Source organism: Solanum dulcamara, chromosome 10 (assembly GCF_947179165.1).
Source record: "Solanum dulcamara chromosome 10, daSolDulc1.2, whole genome shotgun sequence".
NCBI classification, from domain to species: Eukaryota; Viridiplantae; Streptophyta; class Magnoliopsida; order Solanales; family Solanaceae; genus Solanum; species Solanum dulcamara.
The window spans coordinates 5491212-5502635 of NC_077246.1; the positions used below are offsets into that span (position 1 = coordinate 5491212).

The following is an 11424-nucleotide window of genomic DNA, read 5'->3' on the forward strand; positions in this document are numbered from 1 at the left end:
AATTGTTATATCTGTTTAGTAATCGATGTAATAATTGTTAAAAAAGTTTCAGCAATTGCTTCATTAATTGCTATAGCACCTGAAGCATCTAAAACAGCAGTTATCGAACTTGTTTCAGTTTGCAGTATTTGTCAAACTTGTTTCAATTTGATGCAGCAATTGCTTAAATATATTTAGCAACTGCTGCAGAACCTATAGCAACAATTGTTGAATGTGTTTTAACAACTGATAAAAAATATAAGCAACAATTAGTGTAACAACTGCTAAATAGATGCAACAATTGTTGTAACATATACAATAGTTGCATTTGTTTCATCATTTGCTACATTTGATTCAACTGATGATGAAGCAATTGCTGAAACATATCCAACAGTTGCTGAAACGAATTCAGCCATGAATGAAAAAAACCAAATGAGCAATAGACACAAACCAACAATATTTACTTACCAAAATGGTCGAAAATCACCTCTCAAGCAATGTTCAATGCCACATCAACGCAATTTAGTCCCAAATTGAAGAAATTTTAAAATAATTTTTAAATTTAAAAAAGAAAAAGAAAAGAGGTGTTCTTCTCTCTCTCTCTTCTTGCAGGCACAGTAATACTAATACTAGGAGAAAGAAGAAGAAGAAGAAGAAGAGAAAAAAATGCACGAATGAGAAAGAGAAAAGGTTGGGCCCTTTTTTTTAGGTTAGGATTTTATGAGAATGGGTCAAAGTGTAAAAAATAAACTTGAGGTCTTGGGTCAAAGCTCATTAATTATTAATCATAAAATTGTCACCAACTCTCAATTTTTAAAATTCTTGTCACTCTTATTAAATTTCAACACATTATTATCACCCTTAATTAAATGTCCCGGGTTTCTGGGATGGAGAAGGAATACATAATGAGAGAGGAAATGTTTGGTATTGAAGCGGTGGTTTATGGAAAGGTTTTTCTTTTATAATCTTCCAATGTCTACGAGCTGGATATTGCAAATTTTTTTGAAAAAATAATTTAATATTTAATTACTGAATGGTGAAGGGCGCCATGTAGGCGGGATTAAGATCCTCTTATATATATATAAGATTATTGGTTATAGTAGGTTCTCACTTTATTTAAGTTTTCTAGTGTTGTGAGTCAAGTTTATTTGATCAGTGCACAAAACTTAAATTCTGTATTTTGTCAAGAAGCTATAAATTACATGATATAATTTGCAATTTAAGTAGAGTAAAAGTTTAGGTTTAGCTTTAGATTGGAAAAAAAAAACATAACAAGTATACTTCTGTAAGGTCTTAGGAAAGTTAGATGTATCGTGTGTACATAGTACGTATTCCTTATTTCTTTCTTTGCAAGGTGGATAGTATGTTTTTTTTGATGAAGTAAGGTATAATCCATTAGGAAGCATCAAGTAGATGCAAAATTACAGAATAGGCCAAAGGGACACAGAGAGCGCAAGCAGAAGTTGTTAGCTCCTTTACAATCTTAAAACTAGTACTAGAGAGCTAACAAAGTCTAGAAATTGTTCAGTGCTAAATACAAGGGTTAAATTGACCCAACTGAACAACATAAGTAAACATCTAGCTTTAAGAGAGTGGTTTGGAGTTGAGATCCCATCAAAACATCTACGGTTCCTTTCAATCCATAAACACCAAAAAAATAACTCCAGGGATCATCACCCAAAATTTCTTGATGGACTTATCAACTCTCCATGTATTCTAGCTTGCGTAGGCTTCTTTCACATTATATGGCATGACCCATTGTAAGCCAAAAATGCAGCAGAAAATATTCCATAGGACCTTGGCCACAGCACAGTGAAGGAGCAGGTGATTGACTGTTTTTGTGTTGTTCTGACACATATAACACTTATTAGCCAAATCGAGGCCTCTTTTGTTGAGATTATCTTGTGTTGAACATGCTTCCTGGAGAGAAATCCAGCAAAAACAGATGATCTTGGTAGGCATTTTGTTCTTCCAAATAAGTTTCCAAGGCCAATGTTCAGTGATCTGGTTCTGACAACACATTTGATGATAACAATCTTTCACAGTGAAGGTGTTGTTCCTTCCCCAAAGCAATCTGTCAGCACAATTCTCATTCATATTATATTTTTCCACACTAGCAAGTAGTTTAAGCAGGCTTCAAATCTCCCAATCCTGCACATTTCTTCTGAGCATTACATTTCATCTGTTGCCACATCTATTCTATGCAATTGTGGAATTTTCGTCGAGAGCAATTTGGTACAGGTTTGGGTAAATAGCCATGAGTGGAGTGTTACTTAGCCAACTGTCACTCCAGAATTTAATATGTGAGCCATCCCCTGCTTTGAACCATACCTCTAGAGAAAATTCACTCCACAACTTGCTAATGTATTTCCAGAGGCCAACCCCATGTAGAGAATTAGAAGTTATTGTGCTTCATTTATGTAACGACCGATCCCCGTCGTTAGGTATAGGCCAATGGAGAAGGATTTCGGGCCAGAAAACTTCGGGTAGTAACTTCGAAAAAATATTGTCTAGGCCAGACTTAGACGAATTCTGAGTCAGGTGAAGTCTAAGATGATCATGTGAATGATGGGAGGTAAAACCTCTAATTTGGTTGGATAAGTTGATAGCCAGGATGATATAGAGCATTTACGGCTTCGCGAAATCACATTCGGGCAAGTAAAACACTCGAAATTGGAGTTAGTGTGAAAGGTATATTTTAATACGTCTTGGAAAGAGGGTATGTTGTAAAAGGGGAGACTTAGAGACTCTTTACGAGCTCTCTATCTCCTCCTATCCCGCCAGAGCGAGACAGTCGCAACTTAATTCGTGACAAAGTCCAAAAATGTCCTTTTTCTGTAAATATCAGTTTCTTAGACTTTGAAAGACGACCTAGGGCAAATTTTATCAAGTTTCCACGAATTTCCAGGCTTAAGGTAAGGAATTTACTCCCTAAATTCATACTTTGATTCCTAGAACCTAGAAAGTATGGTTGGTAATCATTGGAGGAGGGTTTAAACTGAAAACCTATGGTAGAAAATAGCCTTAGGGTAGGGTTGTATTGTATTGATGTAGGATAAGAATATTGTAGCATATGCCTCGCAAAAATTGAAGGTGCATAGAGGAACTATCCAACTCATGATTTGGAGTTGGCAGCGATAGTGTTTGCACTGAAAATCTAGAGACATTATTTATACGGTACCAAATGTGAGGTGTTTACTGATCACCGCAGCTTATAGCACGTGTTCATCCAAAAAGACTTGAATTTGAGATATCGAAGGTGGATGAAGTAGATTAAAGACTATGACATCACTATCCAGTACCATCCAGGTAAGGCTAATGTGGTAGAAGACGCATTAGGTCGGAAACCAGTGTGCATGGACAGTTTAGCTTCTTTGGTGCTCTTAAGCAGCCTCTGTCTAAGGAGATTCAGTCCTTGGAGGCCAGGTTCATGAAACTAGGGCATCTTAGAAAAAGGTGGGATAATGGCCGAAGTTAATATAAGGCCCACTTTTATAGAAGAGATTAAGACCAAGCAGTTTGAGAATGTGAACATAAATGAAATTATAGGAAAAGTGTTGATGGGCAAGGCTCAAGACTCAACACTTGATGCAGGTGGGGTGCTTCACTTCAGGAGAAGGATTTGCGTTCCCCGGGTAGATGGGCTAATTCAAAAGATTTTTTCTGAATCTCACGGTTCACGACACTCTATTCACCCAGGAGTGACTAAGATATATCAAGACTTGAAATGGTTGTATTGGTGTCCTGGTATGAAGAAAGACATAGCCAACTATGTATCCAAGTGGCAGAACTGCCAACAGGTGAAATATAAGCACCAAAGACCTACAAATTTGCTTTGAAAGATGTCCATTCCTGAATGGAAGTGGGAGAGAATAGCCATGGATTTCATGGTGGGACTCCCCAAGACCTTGGGAAAGTATAATTCCATTTGGGTGGTGGTTGATAGGTAAACAAAGTCAGCACACTTTATTCCGATTAGAGTGAACTACAATGCACAACAGCTGGCCAGGATTTTTGTGAAGGAGATAGAAGGCTGCACGGGGTTCCCCTTTCTACCATTTCACACCGTGGTACACAGTTCACTTCTAAGTTTTGGGGTAAGTTGCATGAAGAGTTAGGTACTTAACTCACTTTCAGCACAACTTTCCACCCACATACAGATGGGAAGTCAGAAAGAACTATCCAAGTGCTGGAAGATATATTGAGAGCATGTGTGACAGACTTCGGGGGACATTGGGACAAGTTTTTTCCCTTGTGTGAGTTCTCCTACAAAAATAGCTACCACTCTAGTATTGATATGGCACCATTCGAAGCCCTGTATGGGAGAGGATGCAGGTCTCCTATAGGGTGGTTTAAAGCTGGGGAAGTGGAGCCATTGGGGGTTGACTTAGTGAGGGATGCTCAAGATAAGGAAAGGAGCCTCCAAGCTAAGCTTCTAGCAGCTCAAAGTTGTTAGAAGGAGTATGCTGACCGAAAGGTGAGAGATATGACATTCGAGGCTGGTGAACAAGTATTTCTAAAAGTGTCACCCATTAAAGGGGTGATGAGATTTGGCAAAAAGGGCAAACTCAATCCTCGTTATATTGGCCCTTTTGAAATTCTTGACTGTGTAGAGCCAGTGGCATACCGATTGGCCTTACCATCTAGCTTATCTAGGTACACCCGGTGTTTCATGTGTCCATGCTGAAAAATCACCATGGAGATGGGGACTACATCATTAGATGGGACTCGGTGTTATTAGACAAGGAACTTCAATATGAAGAAGAGCCAGTTGTAATTCTTGCTCGTGATGTCTAAAAAATGAGGAATAAGGAGATCAAATGGTTAAAATGTAATGGAAATATTGTTCGGTGGAGAAAGCTACTTGGGAGACTAAGAAAGATATGCGAGACAAGTATCCTCAACTGTTCGACGAAACATGTACTACTCTGTCTTTACTTTAGCCCTATTTTTCCTAGTTATACACTCGGGGACTAGTGATGGATAAATTGGTATCTATTATAACAACTTTTCCCCATTGTTAGGAATAGGCCAATGGAGAAGGATTTCGGGCCAGAAAACTTTGGTAGTAACTTTGGAAAAACTTAGCCTAGGCCAGACTTGGATGAATTCTAAGTCAGGTGAAGTCTAGGTTGATCATGTGAATGATGGGAGGTCAACCCTATAATTTGGTTGGATAGACTGATAGCCAGGATGATAAGGAGCATTTATGGCTTCGCGAAATCGCATTCGAGCGAGTAAAACTCCTGAAATTGGAGTATGCGTGAAGGGTTTATTTTAATACGTCTTGGGAAGAGGGTATGTTGTAAAAGGGGAGACTTAGAGACTCTTTACGAGCTCTTTGTCTCCGCCTATCCCTCTAGAGAGGGATTACTGCCGCTAGAGCGGGATAGGTCCTGCCAAAGTAGGACAGTCGCGACTTAAGTCACGACAAACTCCAGAAATAGTCTTTTTCTTCAAAAATCAGTTTCTTGGACTTTGAGAGGCGACCTAGGGCAAAATCTATCAAGTTTCTACGAATTTTCACGCATAAGGTAAGAATTTTATTCCCTAAATTCATACTTTGATTCCTAGAACCTAGAAAGTATGGTGGGTAATCATTGGGGGAGGGTTTGAACTGAAAATCTACAGTAGAAAATAGCCCTAATGTGGGGTTAGGATTATGGGTTTAGTCTAGGGTGTGAATTTTGTTATATTTCATGATAGTTAGGCCATTCTCTTCATGCAACTTACCTTCAATCATTTTTGAATTACCAGAAATTGTAGTAACATTTGTTTTTCTTCTAACCAAGTTGAAAAAATATTTTTTGTCTTTAAAAATAACATGAGTTGTTCCACTATCAATTACACAAATATCCTCCTGATTGATCATTAATCCAAATAAAATTTGAGGCATATCCATATTTTTCTTCAAAAAGAAGTAAAGTAAATATTATAATTAATACATGGTTCATTACACAAATTTTACTTGAATTGAAAAGTACAAATATAATATTTAGTACAAATAAATAAAAAGAAAATTAAATATTATTAGGCTTATCAATATTCATATTATCTTCTGGAAAATTAAAGAAATCAGCTACATCCAAATGCATATGCTCAATATTATCTTCAGAGATAAAGTTTGTCTATGAATTATTTTCTGTCATTTTCAGGGATGTCTGATATAGCTGAATCAGACGTTTTGATGACTGGCAAGTCTGTGACCAGTGCCCCACACCTCCACATCTACGACATGTGCTTTCTGAATTTTTATTTGGTAAATTTTCTGGCTTTTCACTCTTCTTTTTATACTACGGATCATTTTTCGGTGTCAACCGAGCATCATGATCATAATTTCTTCTTCGACCATAACCACGACCACGACTGGGGTCATGACCTTTTTTTCATTGGTTATAATTTGTCTGATTCACTTTAGGGAGTGTCAAAGAACCAACGGATTGACTATCATTATTTTTTATTAACAGCTCATTGTGGCGTTCAGCAATCAGAAGGTGAGAAAATATTTTAGAATATTTTTTAAAATCTTTTTCGCGATATTGCTGTTGCAGGAGCATATTCGTAGGTGGAAATGTGGAGTATATTTTTTTCAGTTTATCTTGCTCAGTGATTTATTCTCTGCATAAATTTAACTGAGCTATAATTCTAAACAAGGCAGAATTACATTCAGTTATATTTTTAAAATCCATTAATCTTAAATTTGGCCAATCATGACGTGCTTGTGGAAGCATGACCAACTTCAGGTGGTCATATCTTTCTTTTAGATTTTTCCACAATTTCAAGGGATCTTTTAATGTTAGATATTGTAATTTTAATCCCTCGTCAAGATGGTGGCGGAAAAATATCATGGCTTTGGAACGATCTTGACTAGATGTCGTATTGTGAGTGTCTTCCATATCCATCGATTCTAGATGAATTTCGGCATTTAGTGCCCATGATGAGTAGCATTTTCCAGAAATATCAAGAGCAATAAATTTAAGTTTTGAGATATTAGACATGTTAAGAAAATAAAATTATTACCGTTTTATTACCTTCTTAAAAATATAGCTCAAAGCGATAAAGACTCGTGCTAATAACGTGTAATAAAATAAATTAATTTGACAAATTAATTCAAAGAGAATAGGAAAACAAAAGAAGTAGAAGAGTAAATTACCGTATGTATTTCTCTGTGTCTTTCTTGTGTGTTTTATTTTGCACAGAATTGTGCCTATTATGTAGGTAAAGAAGTAAAGGGCAACTTGCCCAATTTGTGCCAAGTGGGTGGGTCCCACTTGGATAGTGACATCCAGTAATGTAACATGGATTGCGGACCTGTCTTTTTGACAATGTTCTTTTTTTTAAAAAAAAAGAAGAAGATAGATCAGTACATGGATTGTGGACCTAGTTGGAAATTTGATGGAAATAATTAGTAAAAGAAAGAACTTTGCACTTTCCTTCTTCTCTGTGCAGAAATTACAAAACTTGCCTTCTTCTCTGTGCAGAAACTCCCTATTTTTTTGTCACACACATAAGTGAGAAATTAAGAGATATGGCTTATGCTGCTATTACTTCCCTTATGAGAACCATGCGCCAATCAATGGAACTTATTGGATGTGATTTACAACCGTTTTACATAAAGCTCGAATCCTTGAGAGCTATTCTGGAGAAATCCTGCAATATAACGGGCGATCTTGAGGCATTAACAAGCTTGGAAGCTGAAATCGTAGAGGTAGTATACACAACAGAAGATACTGTTGACTCAGAATCAAGAAATGTTTTCTTAGCACAAAATTTAGAGGAAAGAAGCAGGGCTATGTGGGAGCTCTTTTTCCTCTTGGAACAAGCACTAGAATGCATTGATTCCACCATGGAACAGTGGATGGCAATATCGGACAGCATGAAAGATCTAAAACCACAAACTTACTCTCTAGACAGCTTACCTGAGCATGCTGTAGAGCCCGCCGAGAATATAATGGTTGGCCATGAAACTGAATTCGAGATGATGCAGGATCAACTTGTTAGAGGGGAAAGGGAACTGGAAGTTGTCTCAATCGTAGGGATGGGAGGCATTGGGAAGACGACTTTGGCTACAAAACTTTACAGTGATCGATGCATTATGTCTCGATTTGATATTCGTGCAAAAGTAACTGTTTCACAAGAGTATTGTGCGAGAAATGTACTCCTAGGCCTTCTTTCTTCGACAAGTGATGAACCTGATGATCAACTAGCAGACCGACTGCAAAAGCTTCTAAAAGGCAAGAGATATTTGGTAGTCATAGATGACATATGGACTACAGAAGCTTGGGATGATATAAAACTATGTTTCCCAGACTGTAATAATGGAAGCCGAATACTCCTGACTACGCGGAATGTGGAAGTGGCTGAATATTCAAGTTCAGGTAAGCCTCCTTATCACATGCGCCTCATGAATTTTGACGAAAGTTGGAATTTATTTCACAAAAAGATCTTTGAGAAAGAATGTTTTTCTCCTGAATTTGAAAAAATTGGGAAACAAATTGCATTCAAATGTGGAGGATTACCTCTAGCAATTACTGTGATTGCTGGACTTCTCTCCAGAATGGGCAAAACATTGGATGAGTGGCAAAGAATTGCGAAGAACGTAAATTTAGTCGTAAGCACGGATCTTGAAGCCCAATGCATGAGAGTGTTGGCTTTGAGTTACCATCACTTGCCTTCTCACCTAAAACCGTGCTTTCTGTATTTTGCGATTTTCCCCGAGGATGAATGGATTTATGTAAATAAACTTGTGGAGTTATGGGCTGTAGAGGGATTTTTGAATGAAGAAGAGGGTAAAACCATAGAAGATGTGGCAAAAACATGTATTAATGAACTCATAGATAGAAGTTTAATTTTCATCCGAGATTTGAGTTTTTGTGGAACAATAGAGATTTGTGGAATGCATGATGTGATCCGTGAACTCTGTTTGAGGGAAGCTCGAAACATGAATTTTGTGAATGTTATCGGAGAAAACAGTGATCAAAATTCATGTGCACAATCCATGCAATGTTCCTTTAAGAGTCGAAGTCGGATCAGTATCCATAATGAGGAAGAATTGGCTTGGTGTCGTAATAGTGAGGCTCATTCTATTATCACGTTGAGTAGATTCAAATGCGTCACACTGGAATTGTCTTTCAAGCTAGTAAGAGTACTAGATCTTTCTACGACTGAATGTCCAATTTTTCCCAGTGGAATACTTTCTTTAATTCACTTGAGATACCTAGCTTTGTGTTTCTATCCTCGCTTACAGCAGTATCCAGGATCCAAAGAAGCGGTTCCCTCGTCAATAATAGACATTCCTCTAACGATATTAAGCCTATGTTATCTGCAAACTCTTAAACTTTACCATCCAGTTTTAGGTCTTTTGAAATGTCCTTTCACATTACCATCGGAAATTATGACTATGCCGCAACTGAGGAACCTACATTTGGCCTGGAATATCTTGCGGAATCATGAGCTTACGGAGAAAAGTTTGGTTTTGAAAAATTTGCAATGCCTCTGTGGATTGAATCCTCGTTATTGTACTGGATCTTTCTTAAGACTATTTCCCAATTTAAAGAAGTTGCAAATATTTGGCTCCCCAAGAGACTTCCTTAAGTGCAAGAACCTGTATGATTTTCGCTACTTATATGAGCTCGAGAAATTGGAATTTGGTATTATTCGTCGGACTAATTGGAGGAAAATGTTTTACAACGCTATAGATTTCGGGGAAACTGATGTTTCAATGCTCTTACCTCCTCCAGATGCTTTTCCACAAAACCTTAAGAATTTAGCTGTTAATGGAAATTTTTTGGCATGGAAGGAATTGAGCATTTTTGGTAAATTACCCGAACTCGAGGTCCTTAAACTATCACATTTAGCCTTCACAGGCGAGGAGTGGGAAGTAGTTGAGGAAGGATTTCCTCGCTTGAAGTTCTTGTTCCTGGATGATGTGACCATTCGGTACTGGAGAGCTAGTAGTGATCACTTTCCGTACCTTGAGCGACTTTTTCTAAGAAATTGCTATTGTTTGGATTCAATCCCTCAAGATTTTGCAGATATAACAACACTTGCTCTTATTGATATACGTAGATGTAAACAATCTGTTGGAAATTCCGCCAAGCAAATTCAACAGCACATTCAAGACAACTATGGAAGCTCTATCGAAGTCCATACTCATAATCTTTTTTAATTGAAAGGGCTAACATATGTAACAGTAGTCAATCTTTTTGTACATATAATTTAGTTAATTGCACACAATTGAAGGGGCTAACATACGTAACAATAGTCTTTTAATACATATAATTTAGTTGATTACACGACAATTACAATTATTATAGTGATTATTACAATTATTAATTCTTAATTACTATTTTATATTTAATAAGAATAGTATCATTTATTAGGGTGTATATTTACATTTTGAGAAAATATGACTTTTAATTAATTAAACCATTGGTTCTATAAAGTTTTTGTTTACAATTTAAGATGAAAATTGGATAAACTATTGATGTGATTGTAGTATAAGATAAAATATAATTTATCTTAATTATAAAAATGGTGTTGCTCTAACTTCTTATTCTAGCACATTTTTTATGATACATAGTTATTACAATACTATGCTTTGTTTTAATAATTTAACAAATTTGTCAAAGAATCGGATATGGGACTAGATATGCACCAAATCGATCTGTTGTATGATTGAAATGCTCATTCAAGAGTAACATTGGGACTAGATACGCACTAGGACAATCTGTACGAGTCAACTCTCACAGTTATTCACAGGCTACAAAGTTATTACTTTTGCAAATATGCAGCACCGCAGAAAAACTGTCGTGGTGTCCCTCTCTTGTCAAATGGTCAAAGTTTTCACTTCTCTCACCCTTTATACACATTCAGCATAGTAAAAAAAGATAAGAAAATAAAAGAAGAAAGTATTTTTTAAGAAATGTATCAAATTAAACATGGATAAATAAAAATGAACTACGGACAAAGTGTATTTGATAATTTATGATGCTTCGACAGAGTAGTATTTGATAATTTATGAAGCAACCTATTCTGTCTCCTTGTCAAAATAGTATAAAATCGTAGCATCTTCAATAATTGCCTAAAGATCTCCACTTTTTAAGTTAGTGAAAGCATATTATCTTTTTTTGTGTCTACTTTGATATTGAGAAGTTGATATCCACCTAATCCACCATCACCTATGCTATATAAAATCGATTTTTAAAAATATTTTATAAATGAGTTGTTTTGTAGATAATTAAGGTTATTCTATGTAACAAGTAATTTATAATAAATTAATACTAAGTAATTAGTTATGATATGTTAAGTTATATTAATAAGGGAAAAAGATAAATATATTTTCAATTTCACAATTTGAGTTGATATATTTCTTGTTAAAAAAGTAGCACATATATATTTTTGTCGTCTAATAAATACTTTTTTTTAACAAACTCATATTTATTG

At 36.2% G+C, this 11424-nt stretch overlaps 1 protein-coding gene across 1 annotated transcript; it reads left to right on the forward strand.

Annotated features, from left to right (window-relative positions):
• The first annotated feature begins 7417 nt into the window (after positions 1–7417).
• LOC129871539 (putative late blight resistance protein homolog R1B-16) lies at positions 7418–10272 on the forward strand. Its single transcript, XM_055946480.1, has one exon. The coding sequence runs from the start codon at positions 7508–7510 to the stop codon at positions 10145–10147; it is 2640 nt and encodes an 879-aa protein (XP_055802455.1). The 5' UTR covers positions 7418–7507; the 3' UTR covers positions 10148–10272.
• The last annotated feature ends 1152 nt before the right edge of the window (positions 10273–11424 follow it).